This window comes from Ascaphus truei, chromosome 23 (assembly GCF_040206685.1).
Source record: "Ascaphus truei isolate aAscTru1 chromosome 23, aAscTru1.hap1, whole genome shotgun sequence".
NCBI classification, from domain to species: domain Eukaryota; kingdom Metazoa; phylum Chordata; class Amphibia; order Anura; family Ascaphidae; genus Ascaphus; species Ascaphus truei.
This window is the reverse complement of record NC_134505.1, coordinates 7,408,833-7,428,879: the sequence shown is the minus strand read 5'-3', so window position 1 is coordinate 7,428,879 and position 20,047 is coordinate 7,408,833. Positions and strand designations below refer to the sequence as shown.

Sequence of the window (20,047 nt, the reverse complement as noted above, 5' to 3'; positions counted from 1 at the left end):
GGGGCATCACAGGTGCAGGGCTCTGCAGAGCATCTATCACAGGTGCAGGGCTCTGCAGAGCATCTATCACAGGTGCAGGGCTCTGCAGAGCATCTATCACAGGTGCAGGGCTCTGCGGAGCATCACAGGTGCAGGGCTCTGCAGAGCATCTATCACAGGTACAGGGCTCTGCAGAGCATCTATCACAGGTGCAGGGCTCTGCAGAGCATCACAGGTACAGGGCTCTGCGGAGCATCTATCACAGGTGCAGGGCTCTGCGGAGCATCACAGGTGCAGGGCTCTGCAGAGCATCTATCACAGGTGCAGGGCTCTGCAGAGCATCTATCACAGGTGCAGGGCTCTGCAGAGCATCTATCACAGGTGCAGGGCTCTGCAGAGCATCTATCACAGGTGCAGGGCTCTGCAGAGCATCTATCACAGGTGCAGGGCTCTGCAGAGCATTTATCACAGGTGCAGGGCTCTGCAGAGCATCTATCACAGGTGCAGGGCTCTGCAGAGCATCTATCACAGGTGCAGGCTCTGCAGAGCATCTCACAGGTGCAGGGCTCTGCAGAGCATCTATCACAGGTGCAGGGCTCTGCGGAGCATCACAGGTGCAGGGCTCTGCAGAGCATCTATCACAGGTACAGGGCTCTGCAGAGCATCTATCACAGGTGCAGGGCTCTGCAGAGCATCACAGGTACAGGGCTCTGCGGAGCATCTATCACAGGTGCAGGGCTCTGCGGGGCATCACAGGTGCAGGGCTCTGCAGAGCATCTATCACAGGTGCAGGGCTCTGCAGAGCATCTATCACAGGTGCAGGGCTCTGCAGAGCATCTATCACAGGTGCAGGGCTTTGCGGAGCATCACAGGTGCAGGGCTCTGCAGAGCATCTATCACAGGTGCAGGGCTCTGCAGAGCATCTATCACAGGTGCAGGGCTCTGCAGAGCATCTATCACAGGTGCAGGGCTCTGCGGAGCATCACAGGTGCAGGGCTCTGCAGAGCATCTATCACAGGTGCAGGGCTCTGCAGAGCATCTATCACAGGTGCAGGGCTCTGCAACGCGTCTATCACAGGTGCAGGGCTCTGCAGAGCATCTATCACAGGTGCAGGCTCTGCAGAGCGTCACAGGTGCAGGGCTCTGCGGAGCATCACAGGTGCAGGGCTCTGCAGAGCATCTATCACAGGTGCAGGCTCTGCAGAGCGTCACAGGTACAGGGCTCTGCGGAGCATCACAGGTGCAGGGCTCTGCAGAGCATCTATCACGGGTGCAGGCTCTGCAGAGCGTCACAGGTACAGGGCTCTGCAGAGCGTCTATCACAGGTACAGGGCTCTGCAGAGCATCTATCACAGGTACAGGGCTCTGCAGAGCGTCACAGGTACAGGGCTGTGCAGAGCGTCTATCACAGGTGCAGGGCTCTGCGGAGCATCACAGGTGCAGGGCTCTGCAGAGCATCTATCACAGGTGCAGGGCTCTGCAGAGCATCACAGGTGCAGGGCTCTGCAGAGCATCTATCACAGGTGCAGGGCTCTGCAGAGCATCTATCACAGGTGCAGGGCTCTGCAGCGCACTCTAAGTGGGATGCCTCTGAATCCGGTGTCTCTCTCCATCCAGGTGGAGGGCAAACCAGCTGATTAAGAGCCTCCCCCCTGCGGAGGTGCCCAAGGTCAGGGCAAAGGTCGCGGCCCTGGAGAACCTCAGAGGTCACCGTGCTGAGATGGGCCTGCAGAGGAGCTGGGACGGGAGTTACCTGGCCTCGGTGGGTACTGGGGTCAGGGGTCAAGGGGTCATCAATTGTAGCCACATCCTTGAACAGATAATTAACCGTGCTAAACGCAAAGATCTGGCTGCTTTGGCGTCTCCGATAAGGACTTACACATGTTATTTCTTCGGGGGTCTCTTAATGGAGGGAAGGGTTTGTCATTCAAGGGTTTTCTCTCCCCTTTATCCCACCCCTGTCCTTATCGGGGACACAGTGTATCGGGGTGTTGTATTGTATTGTATGTCTTTATTTATACAGCGCCAAAAGTGTACTCAGCGCTTTACAAAGAATACAGCGCAGGGAATTATAATAACACAATAAGCGCAGCAAAATCAGACAATAGGAAAGGAAATCCCTGCCCCGAAGAGCTTACACTCTAAGAGGTTTAATGGGAGACTTACAGATACAGCAGGTGAGGGAGTAAGTGCTGCAGATGGCAGTGCTTGGTCACAATGTGTGGTAGGAGTGACTGAGTGTGGGACAGTAACCACGAGTGCAGGCTATTGGGATGCTTGATTTGTGGGGCGAGTTTTAAGGTTGGTCAGTGTTAACCTTTTCATTTAACACCAGTTACAGGGGAAGAGGTGGCAGGGAGGCGTGGGTGAGAGCAGGGAGGGGTGGGTGAGAGCAGGGAGGGGTGGGTGAGAGCAGGGAGGCGTGGGTGAGAGCAGGGAGGGGTGGGTGAGAGCAGGGAGGGGTGGGTGAGAGCAGGGAGGCGTGGGTGAGAGCAGGGAGGGGTGGATGAGAGCAGGGAGGCGTGGGTGAGAGCAGGGAGGCGTGGGTGAGAGCAGGGAGGGGTGGGTGAGAGCAGGGAGGGGTGGGTGAGAGCAGGGAGGGGTGGGTGAGAGCAGGGAGGGGTGGGTGAGAGCAGGGAGGCGTGGGTGAGAGCAGGGAGGGGTGGGTGAGAGCAGGGAGGCGTGGGTGAGAGCAGGGAGGCGTGGGTGAGAGCAGGGAGGGGTGGGTGAGAGCAGGGAGGGGTGGGTGAGAGCAGGGAGGGGTGGGTGAGAGCAGGGAGGGGTGGGTGAGAGCAGGGAGGGGTGGGTGAGAGCAGGGAGGCGTGGGTGAGAGCAGGGAGGCGTGGGTGAGAGCAGGGAGGGGTGGGTGAGAGCAGGGAGGCGTGGGTGAGAGCAGGGAGGGGTGGGTGAGAGCAGGGAGGGGTGGGTGAGAGCAGGGAGGTGTGGGTGAGAGCAGGGAGGGGTGGGTGAGAGTGGGTGTGTGTGTCTGGCTTCAGGCTTAGGGAAGATCCCCAGCAGCAGGAAGGAGTAGATAGAGGGTGTGAATAGAGGATTTGTGTGGGTGTTTTTTATTGAGGGGTAAAGAAAATGGAGATATATGAATAGAGTTGGAGACATGGGGCTGGTAGAAAGAAATGTGTATTTTGAAAAGAAGCGAGGTCAGAGCAAATACAAATAGTAGCAGCATCATGGCTGCAGTAGTATAGTGCCGAGATGTGTGGTCTGGGATAGAAAATCCCCACCTTTCCAGCGTAGCTCACATCCAGGATTGAGGGCCCGTAGGTGGTCTGTAGCCGCCTTGTTTCCCTCCTGTAGAACTCCCTGTTAAACTCGACCAGGCCACTTAGAACTGGGCCACTTAGAACTGGGCCACTTAGAACGGGGCCACTTAGAACGGGGCCACTTAGAACGGGGCCACTTAGAACGGGGCCACTTAGAACGGGGCCACTTAGAACGGGGCCACTTTGAAGCTTGGGCTGCTTTTCACAGCTAGGGCTGCTCTTATAAAGGCCTAATAAGTCACCTGACAGAATTTATTTCAGCCCGACCCCCTTAATTAGCACATGTGAGGCGTATGAACACGGATTGGTTTTTCATCTTGTCATGCCTAAGTGTTAGTGTAAGTTAATTTAATTAAGACTAGGCTAACGACTGCAGCTAAAAATACACATAGCACAGGATTGCTTGCAGACAGACAATTCAGATATGTGGGTGCAGGGACACGGTGTATCGGGGTGTTGGTGCAGGGACAGTGTATCGGGGTGTTGGTGCAGGGACACGGGTTATGGGGGTGTTGGTGCAGGGATACGGTGTATCAGGGTGTTGGTGCAGGGACACGGTGTATCGGGGTGTTGGTGCAAGGACACGGTGTATCGGGGTGTTAGTGCAGGCGCAGTGTATCGGGGTGTTGGTGCAGGGACACGGTGTATCGGGGTGTTGGTGCAGGGACAGTGTATCGGGGTGTTGGTGCAGGCGCAGTGTATCGGGGTGTTGGTGCAGGGACAGTGTATCGGGGTGTTGGTGCAGGGACACGGGTTATGGGGGTGTTGGTGCAGGGACACGGTGTATCAGGGTGTTGGTGCAGGGACACGGTGTATCGGGGTGTTGGTGCAGGGACACGGTGTATCGGGGTGTTGGTGCAGGGACAGTGTATCGGGGTGTTGGTGCAGGCGCCGTGTATCGGGGTGTTGGTGCAGGGACACGGTGTATCGGGGTGTTGGTGCAGGGACAGTGTATCGGGGTGTTGGTGCAGGCGCAGTGTATCGGGGTGTTGGTGCAGGGACAGTGTATCGGGGTGTTGGTGCAGGGACACGGTGTATCGGGGTGTTGGTGCAGGGACAGGGTGTATCGGGGTATTGGTGCAGGGACACAGTGTATCGGGGTGTTGGTGCAGGGACACGGTGTATCGGGGTGTTGGTGCAGGGACACGGTGTATCGGGGTGTTGGTGCAGGGACACGGTGTATCGGGGTGTTGGTGCAGGCGCAGTGTATCGGGGTGTTGGTGCAGGGACAGTGTATCGGGGTGTTGGTGCAGGCGCAGTGTATCGGGGTGTTGGTGCAGGGACAGTGTATCGGGGTGTTGGTGCAGGGACACGGGTTATGGGGGTGTTGGTGCAGGGACACGGTGTATCAGGGTGTTGGTGCAGGGACACGGTGTATCGGGGTGTTGGTGCAGGGACACGGTGTATCGGGGTGTTGGTGCAGGCGCAGTGTATCGGGGTGTTGGTGCAGGGACACGGTGTATCGGGGTGTTGGTGCAGGGACAGTGTATCGGGGTGTTGGTGCAGGCGCAGTGTATCGGGGTGTTGGTGCAGGGACAGTGTATCGGGGTGTTGGTGCAGGGACAGTGTATCGGGGTGTTGGTGCAGGGACACGGTGTATCGGGGTGTTGGTGCAGGGACATGGTGTATCGGGGTGTTGGTGCAGGGACACGGTGTATCGGGGTGTTGGTGCAGGGACACGGGTTATGGGGGTGTTGGTGCAGGGACACGGTGTATCAGGGTGTTGGTGCAGGGACACGGTGTATCGGGGTGTTGGTGCAGGGACACGGTGTATCGGGGTGTTGGTGCAGGCGCAGTGTATCGGGGTGTTGGTGCAGGGACACGGTGTATCGGGGTGTTGGTGCAGGGACAGTGTATCGGGGTGTTGGTGCAGGCGCAGTGTATCGGGGTGTTGGTGCAGGGACAGTGTATCGGGGTGTTGGTGCAGGGACACGGTGTATCGGGGTGTTGGTGCAGGGACACGGTGTATCGGGGTGTTGGTGCAGGGACACGGTGTATCGGGGTGTTGGTGCAGGCGCAGTGTATCGGGGTGTTGGTGCAGGGACAGTGTATCGGGGTGTTGGTGCAGGCGCAGTGTATCGGGGTGTTGGTGCAGGGACAGTGTATCGGGGTGTTGGTGCAGGGACACGGGTTATGGGGGTGTTGGTGCAGGGACACGGTGTATCAGGGTGTTGGTGCAGGGACACGGTGTATCGGGGTGTTGGTGCAGGGACACGGTGTATCGGGGTGTTGGTGCAGGCGCCGTGTATCGGGGTGTTGGTGCAGGGACACGGTGTATCGGGGTGTTGGTGCAGGGACAGTGTATCGGGGTGTTGGTGCAGGCGCAGTGTATCGGGGTGTTGGTGCAGGGACAGTGTATCGGGGTGTTGGTGCAGGGACAGTGTATCGGGGTGTTGGTGCAGGGACACGGTGTATCGGGGTGTTGGTGCAGGGACAGGGTGTATCGGGGTGTTGGTGCAGGGACACGGTGTATCGGGGTGTTGGTGTAGGGACACGGTGTATCGGGGTGTTGGTGCAGGGACACGGTGTATCGGGGTGTTGGTGCAGGGACAGGGTGTATCGGGGTGTTGGTGCAGGGACACAGTGTATCGGGGTGTTGGTGCAGGGACACGGTGTATCGGGGTGTTGGTGCAGGGACACAGTGTATCGGGGTGTTGGTGCAGGGACACAGTGTATCGGGGTGTTGGTGCAGGGACACAGTGTATCGGGGTGTTGGTGCAGGGACACGGTGTATCGGGGTGTTGGTGCAGGGACAGGGTGTATCGGGGTGTTGGTGCAGGGACACGGTGTATCGGGGTGTTGGTGCAGGGACACCGTGTATTGGGGTGTTGGTGCAGGGACACGGTGTATCGGGGTGTTGGTGCAGGGACACGGTGTATCGGGGTGTTGGTGTAGGCGCAGTGTATCGGGGTGTTGGTGCAGGGACAGTGTATCGGGGTGTTGGTGCAGGCGCAGTGTATCGGGGTGTTGGTGCAGGGACAGTGTATCGGGGTGTTGGTGCAGGGACACGGGTTATGGGGGTGTTGGTGCAGGGACACGGTGTATCAGGGTGTTGGTGCAGGGACACGGTGTATCGGGGTGTTGGTGCAGGGACACGGTGTATCGGGGTGTTGGTGCAGGCGCAGTGTATCGGGGTGTTGGTGCAGGGACACGGTGTATCGGGGTGTTGGTGCAGGGACAGTGTATCGGGGTGTTGGTGCAGGCGCAGTGTATCGGGGTGTTGGTGCAGGGACAGTGTATCGGGGTGTTGGTGCAGGGACAGTGTATCGGGGTGTTGGTGCAGGGACACGGTGTATCGGGGTGTTGGTGCAGGGACATGGTGTATCGGGGTGTTGGTGCAGGGACACGGTGTATCGGGGTGTTGGTGCAGGCGCAGTGTATCGGGGTGCAGGCGCAGTGTATCGGGGTGTTGGTGCAGGGACACAGTGTATCGGGGTGTTGGTGCAGGCGCAGTGTATCGGGGTGTTGGTGCAGGGACACGGTGTATCGGGGTGTTGGTGCAGGGACAGTGTATCGGGGTGTTGGTGCAGGGACACGGTGTATCGGGGTGTTGGTGCAGGGACACAGTGTATCGGGGTGTTGGTGCAGGCGCAGTGTATCGGGGTGTTGGTGCAGGGACACGGTGTATCGGGGTGTTGGTGCAGGGACAGTGTATCGGGGTGTTGGTGCAGGGACACGGTGTATCGGGGTGTTGGTGCAGGGACACGGTGTATCGGGGTGTTGGTGCAGGGACACGGTGTATCGGGGTGTTGGTGCAGGGACACGGTGTATCGGGGTGTTGGTGCAGGGACACAGTGTATCGGGGTGTTGGTGCAGGGACAGTGTATCGGGGTGTTGGTACAGGGACAGTGTATCGGGGTGTTGGTACAGGGACAGTGTATCGGGGTGTTGGTGCAGGGACACGGTGTATCGGGGTGTTGGTGCAGGCGCAGTGTATCGGGGTGTTGGTGACAGGGACACAGTGTATCGGGGTGTTGGTGCAGGGACACAGTGTATCGGGGTGTTGGTGCAGGGACACGGTGTATCGGGGTGTTGGTGCAGGGACACGGTGTATCGGGGTGTTGGTGCAGGGACAGTGTATCGGGGTGTTGGTGCAGGGACACGGTGTATCGGGGTGTTGGTGCAGGGACACGGTGTATCGGGGTGTTGGTGCAGGCGCAGTGTATCGGGGTGTTGGTGCAGGGACATGGTGTATCGGGGTGTTGGTGCAGGGACACGGTGTATCGGGGTGTTGGTGCAGGGACAGTGTATCGGGGTGTTGGTGCAGGGACACGGTGTATCAGGGTGTTGGTGCAGGGACACGGTGTATCGGGGTGTTGGTGCAGGGACACGGTGTATCGGGGTGTTGGTGCAGGCGCAGTGTATCGGGGTGTTGGTGCAGGGACACGGTGTATCGGGGTGTTGGTGCAGGGACACGGTGTATCGGGGTGTTGGTGCAGGGACACGGTGTATCGGGGTGTTGGTGCAGGGACACGGTGTATCGGGGTGTTGGTGCAGGGACACGGTGTATCGGGGTGTTGGTGCAGGCGCAGTGTATCGGGGTGTTGGTGCAGGGACAGTGTATCGGGGTGTTGGTGCAGGCGCAGTGTATCGGGGTGTTGGTGCAGGCGCAGTGTATCGGGGTGTTGGTGCAGGGACACAGTGTATCGGGGTGTTGGTGCAGGGACACGGTGTATCGGGGTGTTGGTGCAGGGACACAGTGTATCGGGGTGTTGGTGCAGGCGCAGTGTATCGGGGTGTTGGTGCAGGGACACAGTGTATCGGGGTGTTGGTGCAGGGACACGGTGTATCGGGGTGTTGGTGCAGGCGCAGTGTATCGGGGTGTTGGTGCAGGGACACGGTGTATCGGGGTGTTGGTGCAGGGACACAGTGTATCGGGGTGTTGGTGCAGGGACACCGTGTATTGGGGTGTTGGTGCAGGGACACGGTGTATCGGGGTGTTGGTGCAGGGACACGGTGTATCGGGGTGTTGGTGTAGGCGCAGTGTATCGGGGTGTTGGTGCAGGGACAGTGTATCGGGGTGTTGGTGCAGGCGCAGTGTATCGGGGTGTTGGTGCAGGGACAGTGTATCGGGGTGTTGGTGCAGGGACACGGGTTATGGGGGTGTTGGTGCAGGGACACGGTGTATCAGGGTGTTGGTGCAGGGACACGGTGTATCGGGGTGTTGGTGCAGGGACACGGTGTATCGGGGTGTTGGTGCAGGCGCAGTGTATCGGGGTGTTGGTGCAGGCGCAGTGTATCGGGGTGTTGGTGCAGGGACACGGTGTATCGGGGTGTTGGTGCAGGGACAGTGTATCGGGGTGTTGGTGCAGGCGCAGTGTATCGGGGTGTTGGTGCAGGGACAGTGTATCGGGGTGTTGGTGCAGGGACAGTGTATCGGGGTGTTGGTGCAGGGACACGGTGTATCGGGGTGTTGGTGCAGGGACATGGTGTATCGGGGTGTTGGTGCAGGGACACGGTGTATCGGGGTGTTGGTGCAGGCGCAGTGTATCGGGGTGCAGGCGCAGTGTATCGGGGTGTTGGTGCAGGGACACAGTGTATCGGGGTGTTGGTGCAGGGACAGTGTATCGGGGTGTTGGTGCAGGGACACGGTGTATCGGGGTGTTGGTGCAGGGACACGGTGTATCGGGGTGTTGGTGCAGGCGCAGTGTATCGGGGTGTTGGTGCAGGGACACGGTGTATCGGGGTGTTGGTGCAGGGACACGGTGTATCGGGGTGTTGGTGCAGGGACACGGTGTATCGGGGTGTTGGTGCAGGGACACAGTGTATCGGGGTGTTGGTGCAGGGACAGTGTATCGGGGTGTTGGTACAGGGACAGTGTATCGGGGTGTTGGTACAGGGACAGTGTATCGGGGTGTTGGTGCAGGGACACGGTGTATCGGGGTGTTGGTGCAGGCGCAGTGTATCGGGGTGTTGGTGACAGGGACACAGTGTATCGGGGTGTTGGTGCAGGGACACAGTGTATCGGGGTGTTGGTGCAGGGACACGGTGTATCGGGGTGTTGGTGCAGGGACAGTGTATCGGGGTGTTGGTGCAGGCGCAGTGTATCGGGGTGTTGGTGCAGGGACAGTGTATCGGGGTGTTGGTGCAGGGACACGGTGTATCGGGGTGTTGGTGCAGGGACACGGTGTATCGGGGTGTTGGTGCAGGCGCAGTGTATCGGGGTGTTGGTGCAGGGACACGGTGTATCGGGGTGTTGGTGCAGGGACACAGTGTATCGGGTGTTGGTGCAGGGACACAGTGTATCGGGGTGTTGGTGCAGGGACACAGTGTATCGGGGTGTTGGTGCAGGGACACGGTGTATCGGGGTGTTGGTGCAGGCGCAGTGTATCGGGGTGTTGGTGCAGGGACACGGTGTATCGGGGTGTTGGTGCAGGCGCAGTGTATCGGGGTGTTGGTGCAGGGACACGGTGTATCGGGGTGTTGGTGCAGGGACACGGTGTATCGGGGTGTTGGTGCAGGACACAGTGTATCGGGGTGTTGGTGCAGGGACACGGTGTATCGGGGTGTTGGTGCAGGGACACGGTGTATCGGGTGTTGGTGCAGGGACACGGTGTATCGGGGTGTTGGTGCAGGGACACAGTGTATCGGGGTGTTGGTGCAGGGACAGTGTATCGGGGTGTTGGTGCAGGGACACGGTGTATCGGGGTGTTGGTGCAGGGACACAGTGTATCGGGGTGTTGGTGCAGGGACACGGTGTATCGGGGTGTTGGTGCAGGGACACGGTGTATCGGGGTGTTGGTGCAGGGACACAGTGTATCGGGGTGTTGGTGCAGGGACACGGTGTATCGGGGTGTTGGTGCAGGGACACGGTGTATCGGGGTGTTGGTGCAGGGACACGGTGTATCGGGGTGCTGGTGCAGGCGCAGTGTATCGGGGTGTTGGTGCAGGGACACGGTGTATCGGGGTGTTGGTGCAGGGACACGGTGTATCGGGGTGTTGGTGCAGGGACACGGTGTATCGGGGTGTTGGTGCAGGGACACGGTGTATCGGGGTGTTGGTGCAGGGACAGTGTATCGGGGTGTTGGTGCAGGGACACGGTGTATCGGGGTGTTGGTGCAGGGACAGTGTATCGGGGTGTTGGTGCAGGCGCAGTGTATCGGGGTGTTGATGCAGGGACACGGTGTATCGGGGTGTTGGTGCAGGGACACGGTGTATCGGGGTGTTGGTGCAGGGACACGGTGTATCGGGGTGTTGGTGCAGGGACACGGTGTATCGGGGTGTTGGTGCAGGCGCAGTGTATCGGGGTGTTGGTGCAGGGACACGGTGTATCGGGGTGTTGGTGCAGGCGCAGTGTATCGGGGTGTTGGTGCAGGCGCAGTGTATCGGGGTGTTGGTGCAGGGACACAGTGTATCGGGGTGTTGGTGCAGGGACACGGTGTATCGGGGTGTTGGTGCAGGGACACAGTGTATCGGGGTGTTGGTGCAGGCGCAGTGTATCGGGGTGCAGGCGCAGTGTATCGGGGTGTTGGTGCAGGGACACAGTGTATCGGGGTGTTGGTGCAGGGACACGGTGTATCGGGTGTTGGTGCAGGGACAGTGTATCGGGGTGTTGGTGCAGGGACACGGTGTATCGGGGTGTTGGTGCAGGGACACAGTGTATCGGGGTGTTGGTGCAGGGACACGGTGTATCGGGGTGTTGGTGCAGGGACAGTGTATCGGGGTGTTGGTGCAGGGACACAGTGTATCGGGGTGTTGGTGCAGGGACACAGTGTATCGGGGTGTTGGTGCAGGGACACGGTGTATCGGGGTGTTGGTGCAGGGACACGGTGTATCGGGGTGTTGGTGCAGGCGCAGTGTATCGGGGTGTTGGTGCAGGGACACGGTGTATCGGGGTGTTGGTGCAGGGACACGGTGTATCGGGGTGTTGGTGCAGGCGCAGTGTATCGGGGTGTTGGTGCAGGGACACGGTGTATCGGGGTGTTGGTGCAGGCGCAGTGTATCGGGGTGTTGGTGCAGGGACACGGTGTATCGGGGTGTTGGTGCAGGGACACAGTGTATCAGGGTGTTGGTGCAGGGACACGGTGTATCGGGGTGTTGGTGCAGGGACAGTGTATCGGGGTGTTGGTGCAGGGACACAGTGTATCGGGGTGTTGGTGCAGGGACACAGTGTATCGGGGTGTTGGTGCAGGGACACGGTGTATCGGGGTGTTGGTGCAGGGACACGGTGTATCGGGGTGTTGGTGCAGGCGCAGTGTATCGGGGTGTTGGTGCAGGGACAGTGTATCGGGGTGTTGGTGCAGGGACACGGTGTATCGGGGTGTTGGTGCAGGCGCAGTGTATCGGGGTGTTGGTGCAGGGACACAGTGTATCGGGGTGTTGGTGCAGGGACACGGTGTATCGGGGTGTTGGTGCAGGGACACAGTGTATCGGGGTGTTGGTGCAGGGACACGGTGTATCGGGGTGTTGGTGCAGGGACACGGTGTATCGGGGTGTTGGTGCAGGCGCAGTGTATCGGGGTGTTGGTGCAGGGACACGGTGTATCGGGGTGTTGGTGCAGGGACAACGGTGTATCGGGGTGTTGGTGCAGGCGCAGTGTATCGGGGTGTTGGTGCAGGGACACGGTGTATCGGGGTGTTGGTGCAGGCGCAGTGTATCGGGGTGTTGGTGACAGGGTGAGCGCTTTCTCTTTGCAGAAGCAGGGGAACGGAGCGGCTGCGGTGGCGTTTCTCTCCCGTGCGAACGAGCTGAAGAGGAAAGATAAATATATGAACGCGCTGTTCTCCTGCCACGTGCGCAAGGTGTGTATATAATGTGTGTGTGTGTGTGTGTGTGTGTGTGTGTGTGTGTGTGTGTGTGTGTGTGTGTGTGTGTGTGTGAGCAGCGAGCATGAGTTTATAAAGGTTCCATTAAGGGTTCCATGTAAAAAATGGATTTCAGGCAAAATGTGACACATGGTGTGCTCTTTTGCATGTCGTTTCCCAGAATCCCTTGCTGCAGTGGGAGCACTGTATGCTGGGAATAATGGTAAAAGGGAGGGTTGCAGACCTGTCTAAGTTATGTGAATGTGCTCACAAGTGATATTCTTTATTGGAGATATATATATATATATATACACAAAGAAAATACCGCAATCAGAACACCGTATAAATAATCCGATATCTAAAGCCAAACAATCATCCCTAGCAATAAAAAAGGGGGATGGCTAAGGGTCAAAGCCAATCTAAAACACACAGAGACACAAAGAAAGCCCTATAATAAGCACTCAGATATATCTGCAAATAATATCAACGTAAGATGCATGAAATAGTAAAAAACAACAAAAAACACAATTTAATTGTCTATACATCTAAACCCCACAGACAGCTACAAATAACAGCACATGAAAAACAGGACAGGACAACAGCAAAACCTTCCCGGGAGTGACACAATAAGGTATCGGATCATGAAATTGTACAGGGGACATAAAACAATCCACAGGTAAGGGAAAAGGGGAGAGGGGGTGCCACCCTGAACAGAACGGGGACCCCCGGGACAAAGTCCCAAGGGAATACAATGACCACAGCGGATACGTCACCCCTCCGCAGAATGTCCCTAAACCAATAAGACAGGACAGCAGAGCGTCCCTAGGTCCATGTGTCGAAACCAAAAATCGCTAATCCCTTATAGATGTGGAAATCCAAATGCCAGGGGTCAAGCCGCCTTGCAGGGGTTAACTGTGGTTCCCATCTAACCTACGGTGTTTGAACCCAATGTGATGTGTGCGTACGTGTGCGTACGTGTGCGTAAGTGTGCGTACGTACGTGTGCGTAAGTGTGTAATGAGCTCATTGTATTCCCTTGGGACTTTGTCCCGGGGGTCCCCGTTCTGTTCAGGGTGGCACCCCCCTCTCCCCTTTTCCCTTACCTGTGGATTGTTTTATGTCCCCTGTACAATTTCATGATCCGATACCTTATTGTGTCACTCCCGGGAGGGTTTTGCTGTTGTCCTGTCCTGTTTTTCATGTGCTGTTATTGTAGCTGTCTGTGGGGTTTAGATGTATCTTAATATATAAAATCGAATGGTTGGTACTAGCTGCGGTGAATCTGATTGGTCCTCAGTCTCTGGCCAATCAGATTGGTGGGTCTGACGTCACCCAACTGCCACTCTCTTCCCCCTCGGCGCCACACACACACACACACACACACACACACACACACACCTAAGATGGCGGCGCACGGAAGGACCCCCTTCCTCCCTCGCGGCGCATAAGATGGCGGCGATCGGAAGGACACGCTTCCTCCCTCGCGGCACCGAGTGAGAAGATGGCGTCGACCGGAAGTAGAGGTAGGTGTCGCGTGTGTGTCGCTCCCCCCACCCCCCCCATCGCTCCCCCCCACTTCACCCCACCTTCCCCCCCCACTTCAACCCACCTCCCCCCCACTTCACCCCACCTCCCCCCCCCCCACCTCCCCCCCCACTTCAACCACCTCAACCCCCCACCTCCCACTTCTCCCACCTCCCCCACCACACTCTCTACGGCTCAACATCCCCGAGGAGCAGGAGGAGGGCGGCAGGGAGTTAATACCTCCTTTGTGCCACCGGGAGTCGGCGGAGGCCACAAGGGGGGAGAGAACCAGTGGCAGCCCGAGGAGCGCGGCATGCTGGCAGGTGAGGAAATGCAGGGGGAGGAATCCATGCCTTTGACGCCCCCCCCCCCCCCCGCCTTTGACGCCCCCCCCCCTGCCTTTGACGCCCCCCCCTGCCTTTGACGCCCCCCCTGCCATTGACGCCCCCCCCCTGCCTTTGACGCCCCCCCCCTGCCTTTGACGCCCCCCCCCCTGCCTTTGACGCCCCCCCCTGCCTTTGACGCCCCCCCCCTGCCTTTGACGCCCCCCTGCTTTTGACGCCCCCCCCCTGCCTTTGACGCCCCCCCCCTGCCTTTGACGCCCCCCCTGCCTTTGACGCCCCCCCTGCCTTTGACGCCCCCCCCTGCCTTTGACGCCCCCCTGCCTTTGACGCCCCCCTGCCTTTGACGCCCCCCCCTGCCTTTGACGCCCCCCCTGCCTTTGACGCCCCCCCTGCCTTTGACGCCCCCCCTGCCTTTGACGCCCCTCCCCCTGCCTTTGACGCCCCTCCCCCTGCCTTTGACGCCCCCCCCCTAACTTTGACGCCCCCCTCTGCCTTTGACGCCCCCCTCCTCTGCCTTTCCCCCCCTGCCTTTGACGCCCCCCCCCCCTGCCTTTAACGCCTCCCCTGCCTTTGACGCCCCCCCTGCCTTTGATGCCCCCCCCTACCTTTGACGCCCCCCCCTACCTTTGAGGCCCCCCCTGCCTTTGACGCCCCCCCCCTTGCCTTTGACGCCCCCCCCTGCCTTTGACGCCCCCCCTTGCCTTTGACGCCCCCCCCCTGCCTCCGGCCAACGCCAGGTATACACACACACCTCTCCTCCCCCCCCCCATCACACTCACCTCCCTCCCCGCCGCTCATTCACCTCCCTGCCGGCTGACTCACCTCCCCTCCCCGCCGCTCACTCCCCCTGCCTTTCACGCCCCCCTCCCTGCCTCCGCGTTCCCCTCCTGTCCACTGTCGTTGTCCCCCTCCTGTCCACTGTCGTCGTCGAAGTAGAGGTAGGGGGGGGGGGGGTGTCACTGCCACGGAGTTGCGCTGTCCCCGGGGGGGGGGGGGGGGGGGGGCGGATGATGTGTCCCCCTTCTGCCCGATCACGGTGGCTGCCTCCCTGCCACTGGGCGCCACGACTGCTCCCTGCACCTCACAGACCTCAGGGGCGCCACAGCCGCACCACCCTCTCCTGCCTGAAACACAACTCGGCGCGCCCTTAACATGCCGGCGGGGGAGCAGAGCACTGCCGGCCGCAGCGGGGCTGACTGTCCTCACTCCCCCCCCCCCCCACTCCCCGTACCTCCCTGTCGCCCTCCCCAAAGGTTCCTCTCCGCGTGAGGTGGGGGGGATGCCTAACCGCTATCTTCATGCCGCCTGAGGTGTGGGGGATGCGGTGACGCTAACTATTTGCATGTCACTGCCACGTGAGGTATGGGGGTGCGGGGGGGATGCCGGCCTGCCCTCTAGCTTCATGCCGCCGCCGCCTCCGGTATGGGGGGCGGGGGAGGGGGAAATGTCACCCCGTCACTCACCCAGTCACCCACCCAGTCACTAACGCACTCACCCACCCACCCAGTCAATAACTCACTCAATCACCCACCCAGTCACTAACTCACCCACCCACTAACTCACCCACTCACTCATTACTCACCCACCCAGTCACTAATTCACCCACCCAGTCACTAACTCACCCACCCATCCAGTCACTAACTCACTCAAACCACCCACTAACTCACCCACCCACTAACTCACCCACCCACCCAGTCACTAACTCACCCACCCAATCACTAACTCACCCATCCAGTCACTAACTCACTCACCCACCCACCCAGTCACTAACCCACCCACCCAGTCACTAACTCACCCATCCAGTCACTAACTCACTCACCCACCCAGTCACTAACTCACCCACCCACCCAGTCACTAACTCACCCACCCAGTCACTAACTCACTTACCCACCCACCCAGTCACTAACTCACCCACCTAGTCACTAACTCACCCACCCAGTCACTAACTCACCCACCCAGTCACTAACTCACCCACCCAGTCACTAACTCAAAGTCAATAACTCACCCAGTCACTAACTCACCCACCCAGTCACTAACTCACCCACCCAATCACTAACTCATCCACCCACCCAGTCACTAACTCACTCATCCCACCCAGTCACTAACTCACTCATCCCACCCAGTCTCTAACTCACTCATCCAACCCAGTCACTAACTCACTCACCCACCCAGTCACTAACTCACTCACCCACCCAGTCACTAACTCACCCACCCAGTCACTAACTCACCCACCCAATCACTAACTCATCCACCCACCCAGTCACTAACTCATGTCACTAACTCACCCACCCACCCAGTCACTAACTCATCCACCCACCCAGTCACTAAATCACTCATCCCACCCAGTCACTAACTCACTCACCCACCCAGTCACTAACTCACCCACCAACCCAGTCACTAACTCAACCACCCAGTCACTAACTCACTTACCCACCCACCATGTCACTAACTCACCCACCCAGTCACTAACTCACCCACCCACCGTCACTCACCCAGTCACTCACTCCACTCACTCCTCACCCAGTCACCCACCCAGTCACTCACTCCTCACCCAGTCACCCACCCAATCAATAACGCACTCACCCACCCAGTCACTAACTCACTCAACCACCCACCCAGTCAATAACTCACTCAACGACCCACCCACTCAATAACTCACCCACCCACTAACTTACCCACTCACTCACTACTCACCCACCCAGTCACTAACTCACCCACCCAATCACTAACTCACTCAACCACCCACTAACTCACCCACCCACCAAGTCACTAACTCACTCACCCACCCAGTCATTAACTCACCCACACACTCACTAACTCACCCACCCACACACTCACTAACTCACTCACTCACCCACCCACCCAGTCACTAACTCACCCACCCAGTCACTAACTCACCCACCCAGTCACTAACTCACCCACCCAGTCACTAACTCACCCACACAGTCACTAACTCACCCACACAGTCACTAACTCACCCACACAGTCACTAACTCACTCACCCACCCACCCACCCAGTCACTAAATCACCCACTCACTAACTAACTAACTCACCCACCCAGTCACTAACTAACTCACTCACCCAGTCACTAACTCACCCACCCACCCACCCACCCAATCACTAATTCACCCACCCAGTCACTAACTCACCCACCCAGTCACTAGCTCACTCACTCACCCACCCAGTCACTAACCCACCCACCCCCTCACTAACTCACCCACCCAGTCACTAACTCACCCAGTCACTAACTCACCCACCCACCCAGTCACTAACTCACTCACCCACCCACCCAGTCACTAACTCACCCACTAACTCAATCACCCACTAACTCACCCCACCCAGTCACTAACTCACTCACCCACCCAGTCACTAACTCACCCACCCTGTCACTAACTCACTCACCCACTCACCAACTCACTCACCCACTCACTAACTCACTCACCCTCCCACCCAGTCACTAACTAACCCACCCAGTCACTAACTCACCCAGTCACTAACTCACCCATCCAGTCACTAACTCAACCGCCCGCCCACCCAGTCACTAACTCACCCACCCACCCACCCACCCAGTCACTAACTCACCCACCCATCCAGTCACTAACTCACCCACCCACCCAGTCACTAGCTGAGAGACCCCGCTCACTAACTCACTTACCCGCCCTCACTAACTCGCCCGCTCACTAACTCACCCACCCGCTCACAAACTCACCCACCCAATCACTAACTGACTAACTCACCCGCCCAGTCACTAACTCACCCAGTCACTAACTCACCACCCCACAGAGAGAGGGCAATGGGGAGCAGAGATAGGGGGTGAGTGGACAGAGAGGGGGAGTGGGACCATTCAATCCCGGGCAACGCCGGGTATATCAGCTAGTACACAATAAAATTGTGGGGTTTTTTTGTTTTTTTTTCATGCATCTTACGTTGATATTATTTACAGATATATCTGAGTGCTTATTATATTGTGTGTGTGTGTGGAAATATTACTGTATGCTCATTTGCTTTGAAGCAGAAGGTGACACTGTGTGCTCATTTGCATGTCATTTCCCAGAATTCCTTGCTGCAGTGGAAGCACTGCATGCTGGGTGATAATGGTTAAAGGCAGGGCTGCATGTCATTTCCCAGAATCCCTTGCTGCAGCGGAAGCACTGCATGCTGGGTGATAATGGTTAAAGGCAGGGCTGCATGTCATTTCCCAGAATCCCTTGCTGCAGCGGAAGCACTGCATGCTGGGTGATAATGGTGAAAGGCAGGGCAGCATGTCATTTCCCAGAATCCCTTGCTGCAGCGGAAGCACTGCATGCTGGGTGATAATGGTTAAAGGCAGGGCTGCATGTCATTTTCCAGAATCCCTTGCTGCAGCGGAAGCACTGCATGCTGGGTGATAATGGTGAAAGGCAGGGCTGCATGTCATTTCCCAGAATCCCTTGCTGCAGCAGAAGCACTGCATGCTGGGGGATAATGGTGAAAGGCAGGGCTGCATGTCATTTCCCAGAATCCCTTGCTGCAGCAGAAGCACTGCATGCTGGGGGATAATGGTGAAAGGCAGGGCTGCATGTCATTTCCCAGAATCCCTTGCTGCAGCAGAAGCACTGCATGCTGGGGGATAATGGTGAAAGGCAGGGCTGCATGTCATTTCCCAGAATCCCTTGCTGCAGCAGAAGCACTGCATGCTGGGGGATAATGGTGAAAGGCGGGGCTGCAGACCTGTCTAAGACGTGCGAATGAACATACAGTAATATTTCCATTTGCTATATGCTTTGCTGTGGAGGGTTTTTGCCACTTTTTTTACCCACCATAACTTAACTATATATACATACATATATATATATATATCTGTGTGTTAAATACAATATATATATATATCTCCCTCGTTCTCGCTGCAGGTAAACCGGTTTAACAAGGTGGAGGATCGCGCCATCTTTATCACGGACCGGCACCTCTACAAGATGGACTCGGCCAAGCAGTATAAAGTGATGGCCACCACCCCTCTGTATAACGTGCGTGCGTCACTGTGTTACCTTAGCGTGGAGTGACCGTCGTGACGTGTCACAGGTCATGTGACCCGGGGGGGGAGGGGGGCATTCTCTTTGGCCCAGAGATCGTTTCTGCCTGTGTCACTGGGTAGAGCAGGGGCGGCCAACCCCAAGCCTCAAGGGCCACCAGCAGGCCAGGTATTAGGGATATCCCTGCTTCAGCACAGGAGGCTCAGTCAATGACTGGCCAACTCCAGTCCTCGAGGGCCACCAACAGACCAGGTAGAAGGGATATCCCTGCTTCAGCACAGCTGGCTCAATCAGTGGCTCAGTCGAAGACAGGCCAACTCCAGTCCTCAAGTGCTATCAACAGGCCAAGTATAAGGGATATCCCTGCTTCAGCACAGCTGGCTCAATCAGTGGCTCAGTCGAAGACAGGCCAACTCCAGTCCTCAAGTGCTATCAACAGGCCAAGTATAAGGGATATCCCTGCTTCAGCACAGCTGGCTCAATCAGTGGCTCAGTCGAAGACTGTGCCACTGATTGAGCCAGCTGCGCTGAAGCAGGGATATCCTCAAAACCTGACCTGTTGGTGGTCCTTGAAGACTAGGGTTGAGCAACCTGTGCTGAAGCAAGGATATCCTGAAGACCTGAACTGTTGGTGGCCCTTGAGGACTGGAGTTGGCCACGCCTGGGGCAGATTAATAACCCGAACGTCCACTTTTGCCCCTGTCACCGTGTCACACTGCAGTGCGACAATTCGTAGCTCTCTTCTGTCGGTGTCACGCAATGGTGGGGGGGGGGTTGAGGGAGAGGAGAGGGGAAAGGGAGAGATGAGAGGGGGGTGGAAGATAGGGTGGACGGTGATGGGAGGAGAGAGCGAAGAGAATAGGGAGAGAAGGATGAAACATGAGGGAGGGAAGGAAGAGGGGGGAGGGATAGAAAGAAAGACAGGGAAGAGAATGGGGGGGACGAAAGGGAGAGAAGAGTGGGATTGAAGGAAAGGGAGAGAGAGAATAGTGGGGTAAGCATAGGAAGAGCAGAAGGGGTGAGGGAAGGAAGAGGGGAGAGGAAAGAGAGGAGGTGGAGGAGAAGGGGAGAGGGAAGGAACAGGAGAGCAGAGAGGGGGGGAAAGGGAGAGGGGATGGAGAAGAGAGGGGGAGAAGGAAAGGTAGATGGGGTTGGGGAGGGAAGAG

General features: G+C 58.0%; 1 protein-coding gene across 2 annotated transcripts in view; it reads left to right on the top strand.

Moving 5' to 3' along the window:
- The window catches only part of MYO1D (myosin ID), a 122,128-nt gene extending 103,202 nt beyond the window's left edge, over positions 1-18,926 (top strand). For both annotated transcript variants that reach the window (XM_075580396.1, XM_075580397.1), the window contains 3 exons: positions 1,597-1,741; positions 11,897-12,001; positions 18,762-18,926. In XM_075580396.1, the coding sequence (XP_075436511.1) occupies positions 1,597-1,741; positions 11,897-12,001; positions 18,762-18,911 (400 nt within the window). In that variant the 3' untranslated portion in view covers positions 18,912-18,926. The remainder of the gene's footprint in view (positions 1-1,596; positions 1,742-11,896; positions 12,002-18,761) is intronic.
- Positions 18,927-20,047: the final 1,121 nt, after the last annotated feature.